The 19,064-nt window shown below is 42.4% G+C and overlaps 1 protein-coding gene across 2 annotated transcripts in view; it reads left to right on the top strand.

Moving 5' to 3' along the window:
• The window catches only part of EPS8L2 (EPS8 signaling adaptor L2), a 79,268-nt gene extending 60,994 nt beyond the window's left edge, over positions 1-18,274 (top strand). For both annotated transcript variants that reach the window (XM_085307334.1, XM_085307333.1), the window contains exons 13-21: positions 657-805; positions 1,084-1,210; positions 2,136-2,251; positions 5,719-5,830; positions 6,786-6,893; positions 8,418-8,559; positions 14,544-14,727; positions 15,612-15,744; positions 16,021-18,274. In XM_085307334.1, coding sequence (XP_085163460.1) covers positions 657-805; positions 1,084-1,210; positions 2,136-2,251; positions 5,719-5,830; positions 6,786-6,893; positions 8,418-8,559; positions 14,544-14,727; positions 15,612-15,744; positions 16,021-16,092 — 1,143 coding nt within the window. In that variant the 3' untranslated portion in view covers positions 16,093-18,274. The remainder of the gene's footprint in view (positions 1-656; positions 806-1,083; positions 1,211-2,135; positions 2,252-5,718; positions 5,831-6,785; positions 6,894-8,417; positions 8,560-14,543; positions 14,728-15,611; positions 15,745-16,020) is intronic.
• Positions 18,275-19,064: the final 790 nt, after the last annotated feature.

The following is a 19,064-nucleotide window of genomic DNA, read 5'->3' as shown; positions in this document are numbered from 1 at the left end:
GCCAGAGGTGACACAGATTCAATTTTGTAATGTGACAGCTTTTGATGTATCCTATCTCCAACAACGTCTAATTTTCAGTTCAGACATTGCTTTGGCTCCAATAGAAAAATTCTTGTTTTCCTCTGATCTGTCCCCTCTTTCTCAAAGATTTAGGTTGATGCTTCTTGAGACAGCTGAGTTGATCTAAGGATTGCCTGCTGTCAACCAGAGTCATGTAATCCCTTGGCATGAAGGCTTGCCCTTTGTCTGTCATTTTATACCTTGGAGATCTCAGTCAGATCAAAGTTGGCAGAGAAACTATTTTCCTTATTTGTCTCCTTTTTCTTAACCAAAAATGGCCCTTGAATGACACAGCATCCCTTTTAGGTAGCAGYAAACCATTCATTTAGTTCACCTGTGTCTTGAAATCTCAGCCTTAAATATGAAGGCACAGAGGAGCTTTAGAACTGCTAGTCTAATATGAAGTGGCGTGTTTTCAGAAGTGCTCACCATAGAGGCTAGATTGGCTTCCTTTGGCGTGGGCATGCACAGAAACTCCAAAAGGTCAGAGACACTGATTTTTCTGTCTTTGATTTCTGTTCCTTTGTGTGTGCTGCTTTGACATTTTGAACCCCTGCAAAATCTCTTGTATTTGCGTGTGTTTGTGTGTATTTCAGATTGTCAATAGCTGTGGTGGCCCTGAGCTTGCCAGGTCTGTCCTCAGTCCACTTCTTTCTAAAGATGCCACAGATTTCCTGAGAGGACATCTGACACCAAAAGAGATGAGCCTGTGGGACTCCCTTGGAGAGACATGGACCAGATCCAGGTGAGGACAGGGCTGCCATCTCACAAGGCTTCCCAAACACTTGAGAAAGACATTAGGGATGCTTACTTTTATAGCTATGTCAGAGGGTCAAGGATAAAGGAGGATGTAGGTCTGTTTCACCCTAATCCTTCAATTTAATGGTTGCTTACACCAGTTCAGGGCTTAGCATTTCATCTAGCATCCTCTGCCCTGATGACCTTGCCGATGCCACGGTAATGGAGGCTCTCAGACCCATGCTGCTTGTGACCCTCACTGCATATTCCTSCTTCATGTCCTAGAGCTGAATGGCCTCGAGAAGCAAACATCCCAAGCTACATTCCTAAATTCCGCAACGGGTGGGAACCACCCATGGAAATTTTCCGTGGAGCTCCCTGGGAAATAGACATCGGACACTTGCAAGAAGAGGTTAGTCTTGTGCTCCTAGTCATCCTCTCTCTTCCTTTCCTCCTTTCCTCTTCCTTTCCTCCTTCTTTCTCAGAGTGAGAAACATCTTTTGCTGAAGCCCATGAAGCTTTACAAGCTGGAAAGCGAAACTCATCCTGCCTACAGTACTGAGGCCCTTGCTGGGTTTTATCGTGACAGGTTGAGACATCAGTTCTCTGATTTTTCTGAGGGAATTCAATGAACTGCAGCACAGGGTGCAACTCTGTTATCGGAGTGAAGTTTCAAACAATGGGATATATTAGCATTAAAACAGAGATGCAGAGATTAGGGCAGAGTCTGCTGCTTGGCCAATACTCTGAGTGCATGGGATTTTGCTGCCAGTACCAAATCTCATAGCGTAATATATTCATGCAGCAGAGGCACACGCAAATAGGCTAGTAGTTGTTGGGTTTCCCTTTCAAAGAGTCAGCCCTAGTCCTTCCTAAAAATGGGAAGTTCTGGCAAGGTAACCTCTGCATTTGGCRTAAGAGGAACCTAGCAGTATTCCAGGGAGAACAAAGTTGTCTGGTATAYTTCTGACATCTTAAATTCTGATCTGACCCATCTGTGCTATCACAGAGTTTGTGGTGGTGGTTTAAAAGAAGTCAGCTCAAGACTCAGTTGGATCTGCTCACTCCACTTAAATATGGAAAGAAAATAAGGCCAGAAAAGGGCAAGCAATAATCAGCCTCAGCTCCTAAAAAAATAGGAAACACAATATCTGGAATTAAGTGAGCCTTTAACAAGCCCTATGGATACTATTTTCCCTGAAAAAACATTTTTCTTTGGTGTGTGCCTCATCTTGACCAAAAGCTTCCAGACCATGATTCATCTATCATTATCACCTTGCACATCTCTCAGAGCTTTCCCCTTCCCTGGYATTACTGACTCCGTTTTACCTTTTCAGCTGTCATCAGCCAATGGATATCCTTACCGTAACTCCTCACTCAAGCGTGGCCAGACAGCTGATCAGACACAAGCTGTGGATGCCTTTAAGCAGAACGTAACTCAACATGTAAATAGGTAAATATCWGCACCACCCTGGAAAGTGATGCCTTGGCTCCCAGCTCGTAACCTCAGAAGCACCCACCACAACATATCATGACACCAAGAAGTTTTGGCCTTTAGGTAACTGCCTGCTATTACTAATTCAGATTTGCTAATGAGATCAAGAGAACTCAGAGATCTGACAAGCAATTATTCATGTAAACATCGTCTGTTATTTAATCATCAGCTGGTCTGCAAGGATACAAATGCAAGGTTACAAGTGTTTTCCACCACAAGAGGCAGAAGTATTGACTAATTTCTTTAGTCCATCAGTATGGTTTTTTTTTATAATGTCAGTCCACCAAATTAATACTAAGGATCGTGTGCAGAAGATAGCATGCTGCACCTTTTGTTCACTGAACATTTAGAGAAGTTAGTAGCTCTCCATTCAGCCTGAAGCCACAACAGTTTGCATGCAAGGAGCCTTTTTATGAGGAGGAATCCATACTAAGTCACAAGCACATGCAAGTTTTCTGCCATTGAAAAATATAGTGCTTAGAAAGTGCTTTAACTGAGGAAATGCTGTTTTGTTTCACTGGAGGCAGAAATTCTTCCTTTTGCTTTTGGTCACAACCAAAAGGAAAAACATTTACTAAAGGCTGGATACAATGATAATTTGTTTCCTGTCTTGCCCATCTTTCCATCAAGAGACGGTTATGGGGTTGACTTCAGATAACTCTTCTTATGGAGATAAAACCAGAAAATGGAATAAACCTTCCTCAAATGCACCCTCCTGGGTGAAGAACCTTTGCCTCAGGCTTTTTCCAGAAGATGGCTCGTTCACAGTTTAAATGAACACTGTGCCCTGCTGTTTTTATCACCAGTTATTCAACAGTGAAAAATCCTTATGAAATAATTATTGGTTCAAACTTTTGGGGATCTTCATTTGTTTGCTTGTTTACATGGGCTTATGCCTTTCAATTTTTCATGAGATCTCTGAGTTTCAACAATCATTTCCCAAATTACAAATGAATTCTCAGCCATATTCATCTGGCTTTGAAGTAATTTGACATGTTATGAACTGTCTTCTGTTTTACCCAAGCACAAACCTTGATTACACTGAATGTCCATTAAATCATTTAATACTAGAAGTCCAGCAAAACACTTAACCATGCACTTTTTTGGAGCCAGCTCTAGACTGGAAAAAAGCTTCAAGCCAGACTAGCTTCTCATGGTTTTATGTTCAATTCTAAAACCTTTATGAGCTCTACTACTATTACCAAAAGTTCAGTTTCAGAGCAAAATACCTCAAATCCATGTATATCAGCAAAATAATTCACCCCACCAAAGGTTCTACTGGGACTGTAAAATGCTACAGACACAGTTTGTTGAGTGGGGAGAGAATTATGGTAACAAATTGTTTTCCAATTCCATCTTCCTCAATGAAGTTATGAAAAATGAGGAAAAATTAGTTTACAGGCATACATTTAAGTCTATCTTAAATGACTGACAGATAAATACAATTAAGCAAACATGTTCATTTGTTAGTCTCAACACAAAGACTATATAACTATAAAAATCAGTAATGAGTCCTGGAATACAAATTAGCAGAGTGCCAATTTGCAAAGGTGGCTGTTTCCCTGAGACACCACCCAGTCTAACTACAGTGAGGACTTTCTGAAGAGTAGATGAGGATGTCTCTTTTTCCTGTGATGATTTTGGATGGACAGAGCTATTTGAGTTGGCTGAGATGGGAATTCCATGTTATAAAGCAATTCTTTTTACTTTGGAACATAGTTTATTGACGTGACAGAAATCTATGACAGAGATCTTTTTCTGAAAGAAAAGCTAGGAGTTAAAAGGACAGAAAAGAATTCAGCCAGTGGGTTTCACTAGCTTTTTGTTTCTTGGACTTCACCTTTCTCCCATCTTTCAGACTGTCAACAATAACTTTTCCTTACGGATAATATTTAAGAAAAAAAACATTGAAGTCAGTGGTGCTGAAGCAGATACCAAAATTGAGAATGGGCTTAGATGTTTTCTTCAGTTCAGATCAGACTTGAGCCAGGTCTGTCCAGATGTTTGCCACTATCACAGTCCTGGGACAGGCATATCTCCTGGTATACTCATGCTTTCCTCAGGGTACTTTAAATTAGTTCTCCAACCAAAAGACAAAATATTAACAAAAATACCCATGCATCACTATTATTATTTACGCCATGGCTTTTGGCTACAGAGAAGTGTCACGAAAGCCCCAAGCAATAATCAGCAAAGGTCTCTCATGTAAAATCTAGGTATGCACAAAGTGCTCCTTAGCTTTAAATTTTGCCAGCCTTCACTCCTTTTCTCATGAGTCATTTACCTTCTGGAAGGCTACAAAAGACATGATTTCTACGCAGGCATTCCTCCCTCTCCCTGCCTTCAGGGCTTTGCTGGGTAAGGCCACCACTCCCTTTCTTGACTGTCAAATTCAATCCACCTGCAAGTCTGCTCCAATCTCTCCCCAGCTACAGACTTACAAGTATATATTGCATGTGGCTGCAACAAGACCAAGAGCTGTCCCCAATCAAGCAAACTAAAGACAATGCTACAGTCATGGGCACGATAAAAAAACACTAGACCAGTGGTTTCAACTTTCTTCAGATGACCAAAATCTATTTAATGAAGACAGTAAAATGAACTGAAATCTAAACAGAATGGACTTTTAAAATTCATTTTACAGATGCCTCAGCAGACAGATGAGGGTCCACAGATTACAGATTTAAAGTCATTGATCAAAACTAGGAATTCAGGAATGGGCAAACATAATGATAAAAACTGTAGTAATTGGCAGCACTGGAACCACTGCTGTGAGTTACAGTAGCCTTGACATAAATTGGTGTAGCTCTGCCAGAAGAGTATCTGACCTCCTGATGGTATGCTTGCTATGAAGTGCATTTGGAAACTGCACTGTTTAGCTGTTCTGGCTGCAAGTCATAGACAGAAAGATCCAGAAAAAGTGTGTCAAAGTAGTTCTTATCCTTGCAGAATTAGGTATGACAGGTTTCCCATACTGCAAACATTTTTGGAATTAAAAACTAACACTATACCCATCCTAACTGGAGAAGAAGAAGAAGAAGAGGACATGAGTGCTTCACATTTAGTTTTCACAAAGARTAGAATCAGGGCATTTTAGTTTTGCTTTGTCAGTCTCACCAGCTTTTGCTGCAGCAAAAATGGGGATGGGGAAACTGTCTTTTGTCCCACTCTGAAGGTAGCAGCCTCACCGTTGCACAAAACGGTCACTGTYCGAAGAGCCTTTGTTTTTAGCATAGGTTGTTTTATAAAACAAGGGATCAAAATTTTCTGCAAAACAGAGGAGCAAGGGGGCGCTACCTCCCTCCAGCACAAGTGTACCTGAAGTGGCACAGAGTCATTACCACTTGTCTTTCACCAGTGGACCTATATTGCCCTAGCTATTGAAAGGGCCTCCACAATAACTCCATTTTTTTACTCTCTTGAAGGAATTTTGAGGCACAAGGAATGGCCCCACCGAAAAGATATGCCAAAATCCGCTACGATTTCACTGCACGAAATGCCAATGAACTCTCAGTGCTTAAGGATGAAATCTTGGAGGTAGGTGAAGGTGCTCAGGAACAAGGTGTGCCCTTCTCCTCTTTCTAGGAAAAGGAGAGACATCTCAAGACTGGCAAGTGCCAAGTCATTTTCACTTGCTATTTTCTGAGCAGCAACACAAAGCTTTGGTCTCCACTCTAACCATGACTGATGTATGACTTCAGGCAATGTGGCTTGAATAAGTGTGTTGCACCTTGCTAACAAAGTTCAACCTGGATAAACTGATTTATTTCCAAATCAATTTCTCAGCTATAGATCTATCCAGAGCTAAACAGAAATAAACATCAAGGCTGTGCAGTAAACCTGGCACTCAGAGAAGTTTCCTCACCATACAGTGATTTTTTAAAATCACAGTTCTGGGTAAAAACAAGCCTGCTAAAAGAAGCAAGGGGCAGAGTGCAATARCAAATGTCTCAGCAATGGGGCTCCCTTCTTGCCACATTAAAGTTATGACGTGATTATGCTATGCTATGATTAAATTGTGTATTATGATGGGACTTACTGTGATCAAGTTATATGACAATCTTGTAGCTAGTTTGGGTTTTTTTTCCATCTCTGGCGGGAATTACTTCTGATTTTTTTTAATACAAAAAGACAAAGTACACTCAGTCACTGAGGAAAAAGACAGAGAGAGAGAGAGAGAGGGGGGGAGAGAGAGAGAGAGAGAGAGAGAGAGAGAGAAACAGGCAAATTAAGTAGGAACTATGAGTTTGTCAGCACCCGGGATCTATATTTTCCCCAGAGGTGCTCTCCTATTGGCTATTATGATGTTTCTGATAGTTTTCACGTCACTTCTGAACTGGAAATAATGTAACACAGGTCTTTTTGCCAGTTCCTGATCTTTATGATGTTATTCTGACAACTTCACATTACTGTTTTCTTTCCATTATATGCCATTCTCTATGCCATAAATCCAATGTTCTCACTAGCAAAGATATTTTTCTCCTTTTCTCAGGTGTTGGAAGATAATAAGCAGTGGTGGAAGTTGCTCAACCGGAGTGGGCAGGCTGGTTACGTCCCTTATAATATACTGGATGTGGTGAAACTGGAAGAGCTCGAACAGGTCTATAGTCAGGTGATATTTAACTGGTAATTAGCTACAGGGCATAATTAGCCACTGAGAATAATCTTTTAATTAGACTTCCCTGGATTTCTTAGGATACTGCATACAGGCCTGCATGAGCCAGACCTCTCCCACAATTAAATGAACCAGGCTTGTGGAGGTTCCCAAGTCTCCTATGCTAAAACTCTTACATTTTGCCATCATCTTGCCTTCCTTGTCCCTGCACCAGGCATATTGATCCAATCCACCCAACAGGCTCACATTGCTCTCCCTCTCTGCAATGCTAAGCATATTGCCCACTGCCAGGGCACCTGTCAAGCAGAGTTATGAGGCAGGTGAAGGTTGAGGTCCTGTGCTGTAGAGAGAAGCCTGCTACTGAGAGGGACCCTAGCTCAAAAGGACACCCACCTCAAGCCTAGCACCATGACCAGGCATCCCAATAGAAAAGGTCTCATGCTGAAGTTTCATGTTACTAAATATCTGCTGGCCCCACTGGCTTGAAATAGTTCCACCTTTTGCCTCTCCAAACCCACATGCTTCTTAGCCTATAGTTTACCACCTCCTCTTGTGAAACTCTGCTGTTTTCAGGGCTATACTGTGAACAGCATGAAGGAGCTAATGCGGTCGCAAGAGTAAACTTTGCCCCCAAAAGCTGAGGTTTTTGTTGAGGATTAAATTAAAAACAAACAGTTTTCTTATCCAGTTCAGTTCAGCACCAGGAGATATTAGACAGGTAGGAACAGGTTATTGCAGTGGAGGTAGACAGTATTATCATCTAAATGAATATTGACTATTGCTGTCACGCACATTGTATTGCAAAGATGTGGAAGAAGAAAATTCTAAGTGCCCTAAGGAGGCACAGAATTGCTTCCCACTTCAGAATTTCACAGCTCAGACAAAGGACAAAGTGGCCCAGCAGACTTCTAGAYAAAAGCCCTCTTAGTCTAATCAAGAAGATATCAAAAACTCTCTCCCATACAGCTTTGGGCATTTAGCAATGGTCTCACTCTGAACCAATTACCAGAGCACTGAAGTTTTAGCTTCAAATGGCATTTCTGTTTTTCTCTCTTTATATAAAGTATTTTGCTTCCCATGCTCTCCATCTTTAGGAAAGTCCTATGAGCCTTAATGTTGGCATAACAAAAGGCTACAGAGCTGTATGCTTGCTCTGAACTGTCAGAGTGGTTATCCATAGCAGTACTGGGTATAAAACACTATGCTTCTCCACGTGATGAGCATGGCACAGGATTCCCCGGGGTGTAAATGCCCTCATGCTTCCATAGGCCCTTGGTTTGGTTTGTATCCTTACTTACAAGACCCCTGCCCCCAGAGGGAACTTGCTCTAAGCAGCTCCACCTGAGTGCACATGAACTCAGCTGAGCGCTGCTAATCACCACAGGGAGGACAAGACAATTTGCACCTCCATTTGTTACTCTGAGAGGGAAGCAATATGTTTAAGAAAATGAAAAATGGAAAAAAAAAAAAAAGAACCTTACACATTTTTTTTTCTTTCTTATCATCTAGTCTAATCAGAGGTACAAAGGAGATCTGAGCCCCAGAGGATACGGACCATCCAGCCCAACTCACAAGCTACCTGCCAGTTATGCTGGTGATAAATGGGGAAGTGAAATGTTAGCACGCAACTCTCCCCAGGATGCCAAAGAACGTATGTTTCCCGTATCGCGTTCCTAGCGTCAGGGCACCTCTCACACCAGACCTCAGGCAGCCAGAGAGTTTTGCACAACAGCTTTGCATTTCAGGACTTAATCGAAAAGTTTCTGTGAGCACATGCCTTTGCTTGCTGACTGTCCTAAAACTTTTATTTCTCTCTCTTTACTTTGACAGTAATGGTCTGTCTCCTATTTTGGTTGCAATGTGAATGTATCCAGTGCTACCTGTCCAAGTGCATGTTCACTCACCTAAGGCTCTGCACAAGGAATGCCTTGCACCTTTTAAATAATAAGCCTACCAGTGAGTTTAGAGGAGATATACAAAAGAACAGTCCCTGAGATTTTGGAGAATTGTCTTAGGAAGGGGCATTAGAACACAATGCAGGAGACTTGGCTATTGCATAAAAAATTAGGTGGACACAAAAAAATACATGTTAGCTTAAAAAACAGTGGAGGAGTGGAGCTTTCGGAGCACGGTTAGAATCACTTTATTCCCTGTAAAAGAACAGAGATACCAGTACCCAGGAACTGAGCAAGGCCTAGTTCTGATCAGGGCAGGATTTTGTCTGTGCAGACACCTTGAGAGACTATCATAGAGCTGACTTATGAAATGTTCTTCACACCCTGTATTCCCTTTTGGATAGTAAAGTCTCAAAGTGCTCTTTCTCCAAGAAATAAGCAGGCAGTACAGCAGCCAACAGAGCAGTCCTTAGGAGTTCATTGACTCATGGCATGGGCTGTTAAGCACCTTGAGACAAAGAGGGTAAAAAGGTGATTTAACGTCACTTTGAGCCTCCTTCCACCTTAACCTTCCCACTCTTCACAGAATCACACAGAATGATTGAGGTTGGGAGGGACTTCTGGAGATCACCTTAAGCAAGGTCACCTAGATCACATTAAGACAGGATTGCATCCAGGCAGGTTTTGAATATCTCCAGAGAAGGAGACTCTGCAACCTCTCTGGGCAACCTCTTCTAGTGCTCTGTCACTCTCACAGGAAAGTTCTTCCTCATAATCAGGCAGAACTTCCTGTGGTTCAGTTTGTGCCCATTTCCTCTTGTCCTGTCACTAGGCACCACTGAAGAGAGTTTAACCTCATTCTCTTCACACCCTCCCTTAAGATATTTGTAGACACTGATAAGATCCTCTCTCAGTCTTCTGTTCTCCAGGCTAAACAAGCCCAGCTCTTGCAGTCTTTCCTCGTAAGAGAGATGCTCCAGTCCTATAATCATCTCCATAGCCCTACACTGGACACTCTCCGGCAGCTCCATGTCTATTTCGTACTGAGGAGCCTAGAACTGGACACAGTACTCCAGATGTGGCCTCACCAAGGCTGAGTAGAGGGGCAGGATCACCTCCCTTGACCTACTGACAACACGCTTCCTAATGCACCTCAGGATAACATTGGCCTTCTTGGCCACAAGGGCACATTGCTGGCTCACGGTCAACTTGTTGTCCACCACAACTCCCAGGTTCTTTCCAACAGGTCAACCCCTAGGCTGTAATGGTGCATGGAGTTATTCCTCCCTAGGTGCAAGACTTTGCACTTGCCGTTGTGGAACCTTGTGAGGTTCCTCTCTGCCCAGCTCTCCAGCCTGTCCAGGTCTCTCTGAATGGCAGCACAGTCCTCTGGTGTATCAGTCACTTCGCCGAGTTTGGTATCATCAGCAGACTTGCTGAGGAGGCACTCTGTGCCTTCATCCACATAATTGATGAAGAAGTTGAACATGACTGACCCCTGGAGGACACCACTAGCTACAAGCCTCCAGCTAAACTGCACCACTAACTACAACTCTCTGAGCTCTGCCTTTCAGACAGTTCTCAATCCTCCTCACCATCCACTCATCTAGCCCACACTTCCTGAGCTTACCTAGGGGGATGTTATGGGAGACAGGGTCGAAAGCCTTGCTGAAGTCCAGGACAGCATTCACKTCTCTCCCCTCATCTACCCAGACAGTCATTCCATCATAGAAGGTTATCAGATTAGTTAAGCAGGATTTCCCCTTGGTGAATCCATGCTGGCTACTCCTGATCACCTTCTTTTCCTGCACATGCTTAGAGATGATATCCAGGATGAACTGTTCCGTTACCTTTCCAGGGATGGAGGTGAGGCTTAGCCTTCCTCATCGCATCCCTGCATATTCTGACAACATTCTTATATTCCTCCCAAGTGGCCTGTCCCTTCTTCCCTATTCTGTATACTTTCTTCTGTTTCAGTTTTGCGAGGAGTCATTGCTCATCCATGCAGGTCTCCTGCCCTCTTTGCTGGACTTCTTTCTCCTTGGGATGCACTGCTCTTGAGTTTGAAGGAAGTAATACCTGAATATTAAGCAGCTCTTTTGGGCCCCCCTTCCCTCTAGAACCGTAACTCATCAGATTCCTCCAAGAAGGTCCCTGAAGAGGCTAGAGTTTGCTCTCCTGAAGTCCAGGGTTGTGATCCTACTTATTGCCTTGCTTCCTCCACACAGGATCCTGAACTCCACCATCTCATGCTCACTGCAGTGAAGGCTGCCCTCACCCTTCATATCTCTAACCAGTCCTCCTTTGGTGGTTAGGAAAAGATCCAGCAGCACACCTATCCTCATTGGCTCTTCCATCAGCTGTGTCAAAAAGTTATCATCAGTGCTCTGCAGGAGCCTCCTGGACTGTTTGTGCCTAGCCGTGCTGTCTTTCCACCAGATATCAGAGTGGATGAAGTCCCCCATGAGAATCAGGATCTGCAAGCATAAGTTACTTCCAGCTGTCTGTAGAAGGCCACATCTACTTCCTCTTCCTGATCAAGTGGCCTGTAGTTAACATGTCACCCATGCTAGCCTGCCCTTTAATCTTTACCCATAAGTTCTCGATTCACTCTTCATCCATCCCTAGGCAGAGCTTGATAAACTCCAGTTGCTTTCTCACATAAAAAGCAACTCCACCACCTCGCCTTCCTGGCTTGTCTTTCCTAGAAAGCACATAGTCATCCATGACAGCATTCCAGTCATGTGAGCTCTTCCACCATGTCTCTGTAATTGCAATGAGATCATGGCCCTGTGACCGCACATGATCTCCAGTTCCTCCAGGTTATTCCCCATACTGCATGCATTGGTGTACAGGCATTTCAGAGAGGTAATGGAGCATGCAGCTTTCCCAGGAGGGGTGCAAGAGGATCCCCCATAACCTTGTCTTATATGCAAATCCCTGGCTGCATGCACCCTCTGGAGACATCCCAACTTGAGCTGTATTTTGTTGACTACTCTGTCTCTATAACTCTCCCCTTCCCCCATCCTTCCTAGTTTAAAGCCCTTTTTACCAGGCTGTCCAATCTGTTGGCAAAGACATATGTGCCCCACTCAGTGAGGTGGATCCAGTCTCTCCCCATTAGTTGTCAATCTTCAAACAGGTTCCCATGGTCGTAGAAACCAAAACCCTGTTGCCAACACCAACAATGCAACGAGTTGTTACGGAAAAATCCATCTACTTCTCCTCTCATCCTTCCCCCTCTCTGGCAGGATTGAGAAGAAAATCACCTGGGTTCCCAGATTCTTGACCACCATCCCCAGAGCTCTGAAATCATTTCCAATTTGCCCTTGGTATCACTAGTGCCCACACAGAAGAGCAGCAGAGGACTATAGTCCAACATGTGGACAAGCCTTGGCAGCCTTTTGATGATGTCTCATATTCGAGCCCCTGGCAGGCAACAAACGTCTCTAGACAAGAGATCAGGTCAGCAGATAGATGCCTCTGCCCCTTGCAGCAGGGAGTCACCCACAACAATCACTCATCACTTCTTCCAGGTGTTCCTGCAAGACACAGGGTCTGTTGACCCCATTGTTTCTCTTGAGGCCATGCCCAGCTCCTCCTCAGCCTAGAGGACACTAATCCTGTTCCTCAACTGCAAGTCTTCAGAAGGGCCTTTCTCCTCCCACAAGAAAGTGACCAGTTTCCAGCCTTCTTCTACAGCATTAGTCTTCCCACTTCTACTGAATGCCCTGTGGCAACTAAGGTCTTCAGGAGACTAAAAGTAATCTAGTACCAGAGGCACAAAAATCAACACTGCTCACCTCCCTCATCAGATCCTAGATACACTTTTAGCAAGTTGTCTCCCAAAGGCCACAGACAGGGGTTTCATCCCCTCTTCAGCTCTTGCAGACTCCTCAGAACAGGAATGCTTTGGGGATAACAGAAATCCCCATAATATTAGCATCACAGTCAGGAATCTATTAATAACACTGTGTTATTCCCCACAGTCTTCAGGAGTTTCATGGAAAAAAATGATACTAGGTGATGTATCATGAAAGTTTTATGAGTGTGCTGCTCCCTTGCCAGCTCATGCTTCCTGACACTTCTATTTACTTGCATAGCAAAAGCCAGAGCTCTGAGGATTTGTATGAGCAAATTAGTTATTAGAAGTAGCAGTGTGTACTGAAAAGTAGAAAGAGCAGGGCTACAGCTTAAAAACAAAGCACAAATTATAGGCAGTCCCAGACTCTGCCTTCTACACCAGGAGAAAATGAAGAAGCAATAGAAAGTATATAATTGCAAAATGGGTATGGGAGATGGGAACCCATTCTCAAAGACTGACAATCAGGCTTCCTTCATGTTTGCTCTGTCACATGGTCTAGGGTTTTTTCCTCCCTGCTGCTAAGTTTGCAGGGCAATTTCCTTATTTTAATAGCCTGAAGGGAACTAAGTAACTCAAAAACGGGAAGATGATGAATTAAAGCAAAAACACAACAGCAATGAAAGACTTCAGGGAAAAAGGACCCTGTCTCTTGCTTATCTGCTAGCAGGCGGTGCCAGTGGGAGCAAAGAGACTGCCAGGTCTGATACTTCACACTATTGAGCAAACTTCTGCTAGGAGGTGTTGAAGGATTTTGTGTCCTCTGAATGAGGTGTGATAAACAGGAAAGGTTAGCAAAAAACACAGCACAGGTCACAATATACATTTTTATACAGATTAGATCAAAATGTAGGTCCTTACCAACACCTGCCATAGATACCTCGCACCCCGAATTAACATGTTCTCAAAACATCCCCTGATTATTTTGTCAAATATGACACACTTTTTACCTAATAAAAGATAAAAGTGCTAAGCGCTTTTCAACAGAAGTTTTCCAGTCAGCATAGCTCTTATAGACTAAAAGCAGGTACAGCTATAGATATAAGCTCTCTTTTTTTCATACTATACCAACCTCTACTTGAATATGGATTGGAGAACATGTGTTTATTAAATGAGACAGTTTAGAGCCTGCTGATAAACAGAATAACAGAGAATACATTTTCCTCTAGAAATATACAGCTGAATCAGTGATAATCAACATCTGAAACAGAGATTTCATTTCTCCTGGAAGCAGCAGCAGTTGTACTAAGACTCTCCAATTAGCCTAATGGATGCGACTGAAGCAGTGAGGCCAGAATCTCGGATATGCAGTGCTTGTAACAAACCATGTGCTTGTCCTTGGGGACAGTCATACTGTAAGAAACCCATAAGCACTTTTTAGATTCACCAATTGCTGTGTGGACTAGGAGCATTTGGTTGTTATTTTGCAATTCTCCATCTCCATCACTCCAGAGAAGAATTGCAGAAATCTAGGTTTCTCCCAAAGAGAAAGTGAGGTTTCAAAAGCTGAAAGAAGTTGAGAATATTGGGTTAGTAGCACAGGACAGGGAAATTCCTGCAGTTTGCTCCAGTTGTCTGGTGTCTGAAGCTGTGGTGGTCTCCCTTTACACATTTGTTCTTGATGGAAATTTGAAGGTCAAAATGTCATTGCTCAACCTAAATTGCTCTAACAAAGCATGCTGTTCAAGATACAAAAGTAAGCACTTCACTGCCTTTGGTGTGAGTGTTTACAGAGTTAATAAAAATGCTAAACCACATTCTGATCTTTCTTACAACTTCAGTGCAACCACAATAATTTAACAAGACTTGTAACTGGAGACTTAATTTTCCCTCATGACTCTCTACTTGTCCTGTAAAAGGTGTGCCTTGTTTCCCCAGAACTCATGCATCAAATGGATGAGCTGAATGACGAGTTGCTAAAGAAGATCACTAACAGTAAAATTCAGCCTCCCCAGAGGAATTTCAAAGTGGAAAAACATCAGCAAGTTCTTGTGCCCCTTACCTTTGAATCCAGTGCTGAAGAAGTCAAAGCTTGGCTGGAGGCCAAGTCATTCAGCAAAGGGTAAAATCTGCATTGCTACTATATGAAATGCTGGTCCTTCATTTGAAAAGTAGTGAGGGAAGCAGCTTGCAACATTTCAGCTAGATTACAAGATATTTTTATTTACTTTTAGCAACTGTGTTGCAAATTGGATTTCAGTCATATGAAATATGGTCTATATGACCAGTACAGTATACAGCCCAAACTTACTCCATTTCATTGTCCTATGTTATCAAATGAGTGTTGTCTTACACTACAGCAAAGTGGATCTAATAAGTAGCTGCAAACAAAGGTCTTGCTAATCCACGCAGCCTATAGGCAAATGCTCCACAACTTCATTGTATGAGTGTTTATTTGGACCTACGGTCAGCCAGTTCAGTGCGCTGAACTTACAGAAAAGTAACTAACTAAAAATGACCCAAGAGAGACTCTGAAATAGCAATTCCGAACCACTGACTGTCTCCAGAGGAACTGTCTGTCCTAAAGGATCTCTAGCCAGTCCCTCAACTAGGGCATGCAAATCTCGGCAAACACATGGACCAAAAAGCTGCATATAGTTGAGGGTCAAAAGTTATATTCCCCACCTGCCCACCCTGCACATCTAGCTAACAGAGGAATGCCAGGATTGTTTCTCAGGTGAGACACAGGTTCGGGTGAAATCACTGTGTTACCCATGGGGCCGGGCATGCCAGTGACACTGGCTTCATCCTGAYGGCTTGCTGTTGTCCTTGCCAAGGACTTGGATTACCAAAAGCTGCCACATAGACACAGCCCCAGTGCCTCTCATGCGATATGGTCCTGGTGCAGGGGCTGTACTTCAGCTCCTGATCCTATTATCTCTGATTTCTCACCTTTGGGGAGAGGCCACATGTAGCAAAATTATCTCTTCTTTTTGTGTTTTCCAGGACAGTGGATCACCTTGGCATCCTTACTGGAGCTCAGCTTTTCTCCTTGAACAGAGATGAGCTAAAGAAAGTGTGTGGTGACGAGGGAAATAGAGTATACAGTAAAATCACAGTAGAGAAAAACCAACTAGAGGTAAGTAGCTTTCTAGACAATTCCTACCTGAATGGATGCCTGTACCACCAGTGCAGGGTGTCCCATTAACCAGGTAGTTAAAAAAAAAAYGCAGAGAACTCTTTTAAGCAAAAAGGCCCCAAATCCGTAAGGCAGATCACCCTGCCTCTACTAAGGAATCTGCCTTCTCACTGGTATCACTCATACTAGCTCTACTCTTATGGCATTAGTTAAATATTAAGATTTAACTACAGGTTTAAATTAAAATTCAAACTTGCTGTTCTGTTTCCATTCTAGAAAAACAGAGGGGAGTCAGAGCTCCAAGAAATTATGAAGCGTCGCCAGGAGAGGATTGATTCTGCTAATTAAAATCCTATCTGCTTTTTTCAGCTATTAGTCATAGTAGTACAGAAAAAGGGAATGAAAGCAATGATCCTCAGTCCAGACAAAAGGCAGAAGCACTCCACACACAGTAGTGTAATTGCCATTGAAGTGACAATTCCTTGAATACTGTTGGTAAGGATAGGCACTACGACTATGTCCCATTGGGAAAGCTGTTTTAGTATTGCATGAAGTATTTTTTATATATATATCTATATATTTTATATTACAATTTTATGTGCATGCAGTCAGAGCAGACCAGAATTCATACAAATGTGAATGTACAACAACGGCTGGATTCAAGCAAAAAGGACCCTGCAAAGCTTTTAACATAGCATTATATGTGCTCACAACTCCATTCCTCAGCATTGCTCTGGAAGAGAGAGCATAGCACACTGCACAGAACAAGCCAGCCTGAATGTTTATAGTCTGGACCATGGAAATAAGTCTTTTTTTTTTTTCCCTCACCTTTCATTTTCTTCTGTGTGGTAGATATCTCTAGTATCCCACTAGCAAAGGCTGGTGATAGTTTGCTGCCCTTCTACTGTCCTCCCATGCCCTCTTGTTAGATGAGGTTAGAATTGCAACACACATTATCTAAGACAAGCTGCTTCTTTAAATACATGTATCAGTTACTGTTGTCTTTGAGCAGCAGAAGTGGGGTTTCATTGCATAATAAAGAGTAGGATCTGAGCAAGGACTGAAATGATTTCAGTCTGCAAATAGGTGAGCTCAGTCTGATCATCCCTGCTTACGCAGAGGCCAGCAGCAGCTCAGGCTCARAGCAGCTGTGCGGCAGCTTGCCTTGGCACTGATCCTGTATCAGAAAGCTGCAGAATTGCCAAAGGCAGGCCTCTAACTGTGAGACGGGAAGTCCCTACCATTTGTTCCCACTTTTAGTCACACCCAAAGCCACTCCCAGCGTGTTCACAATTCATACTCACCTTCACATTTGAATCGCAAAGAGCACTGTGAGGGGCTTCCTAAACATCTAAGAAACTAAATAGCACTTGGAATGGCCATTTTAATACAAAATAAGCAGCTACATTACAAACATGGAAAATATCATTTAACTTAGTATATGCTGTTGTTCCTCACTTCCTGTTTTTCTTCAAAATGTTATATGCATGTGTATATATCTATCTAGTATAATATCCCTTTGGACTCTTACAATCTATAAATAGAGATGAGAAAAAAACCCCTAACAAGCAACTGTGCATAGGTCATTTATGTAAATTTTTAAAAGCTTAAGCAAGCATATAGTAGATTTGTTGYCCACATCAACATTGGCGTTCACTGTATTTACATAGTATCTGTATTTTCCTTATGAACTCACTTGAGAAGAGCACAGCAAAGTAAATACATTTATAAGACCCGCTCACAAACTGCAAAGTCTTCGTCTTTCTAGTTCACAAGTTAATTTCAATGGAAATTCTGGCTCAGATTCTACAAAGACTTACACACGAGCTTTCCTTACATGCTGTGAATKGCACCTCTGTTGGAGAACACAGTCACCCCCTTGAAAAGTTAAGCGTTTGCCTAAGTTTTTTGCATGACCAAGGTCAGTGCTTGTACATTTAACGAATAAAGCTGTGCAACTCTAAAGCAGTGGCYGGGGAACAGATGCTTTAATTAGAGAACACCTGTTCTCTAAGAAGCATCTCTTGATTTTGGTCTGATCTTCCAAAAATGTTTCTAATGGATAATGTATTTTCTTAAGCTTTAAGAAAACCATTTCACCAGCAGAATTAGAGTACAGGAAGGGAAATTGTAGAAGAGGATCATGTTTTTAGTCACATCCCTGCTGGCTTGCCACAGAGGCTGGAATTTGCAAAGGATACTGATGTTGCTCAGGGACAAATGAAGAGGACAATCCTCCTGAAAAACCCTGGCTCTGGATTAGGGTAGAGAGGGGAAGCAGATGAGAACACTGGGAAATCATTGGTGTTATAAGCACAGGAGGCTAAATCATTTCTAAAATTAAAGTAAATAGTGAGCTAGGAAGTACGCTGAGCTAGGAAGTATGACACCATTTTTGTATTTGTGTATAAAGGAAAATAAATCATACAGAATTACAGCTATTTGGGATTATAATAGCAGCATATATGACAGTTCTATAAAGCTGGAAGCCACAGGAGCATTTCATAAAATAAAAATGTAAGAAATCTTATTGCAGAAGTCACTTTTAAAGTTTCCATGACTGAGCTGTGCAACTGTTATATTTACACTGCCTGCAGATAATGCTATAACATACTGTACATTAATGTAATTGAACAAAGGATAAAATGATATAACTGCACTGTATAAGATTTATTAAAATAGTTAAGTTATATTTATAACTCCATCTTTGTCTCTCTCTCTCTCTCCTGGATATGAGTGGAAATAAGAGGACACAAAAAACAGTTGTTAAGGCCTGGCTTTTCATAATAAGTTGCTGCTATGAGTCTGTTAAAATACATAACCAAAGATATGGAACAGCATGTTTCTTTTTGCTTTGGGGCACCAACATTCAAGGAGGAGGATGTTATGGCCTTGATAATTATTTGTATCTAAAAATAGGGGTAGGTGAAAATCCCATATACGATAGCAAATGAATGCTAGGAAAGTTACGGGCTGAATCCCTAACATCCCCTTTCTTGGCACATTGAAGCATAACTCTCTCGCCGCAGGATGATAGAACTCAGTTAACACAGCAGCATTTAGACATGAAGACACAGTCCAATACTACATTTTGCACTAGCAATCTAAAAACGCCCAATCCTGGTCAATGACGGCTAACAGCAGGCTGAGAAGAAAGGGAAGGGATTTATAAAGAAAGCATTCTTGTATGAGCTTTGCAAGTCTTGGCAAGGTCTTTGGAGACAACGAGACTATGTTTCCTACAGTAGTCATACAATTCAGCCAAGCCTTAAAACTAATGCTTCTTTCCATCATCCTTTCTCTGAGTTGGATATAGTAAG

This window comes from Rhea americana, unplaced genomic scaffold (genome assembly GCF_003343005.1).
Source record: "Rhea americana isolate MKP2758 unplaced genomic scaffold, rheAme1 scaffold_257, whole genome shotgun sequence".
Lineage (NCBI taxonomy): Eukaryota > Metazoa > Chordata > Aves > Rheiformes > Rheidae > Rhea > Rhea americana.
This window is presented reverse-complemented; position numbering and strand designations above follow the sequence as displayed.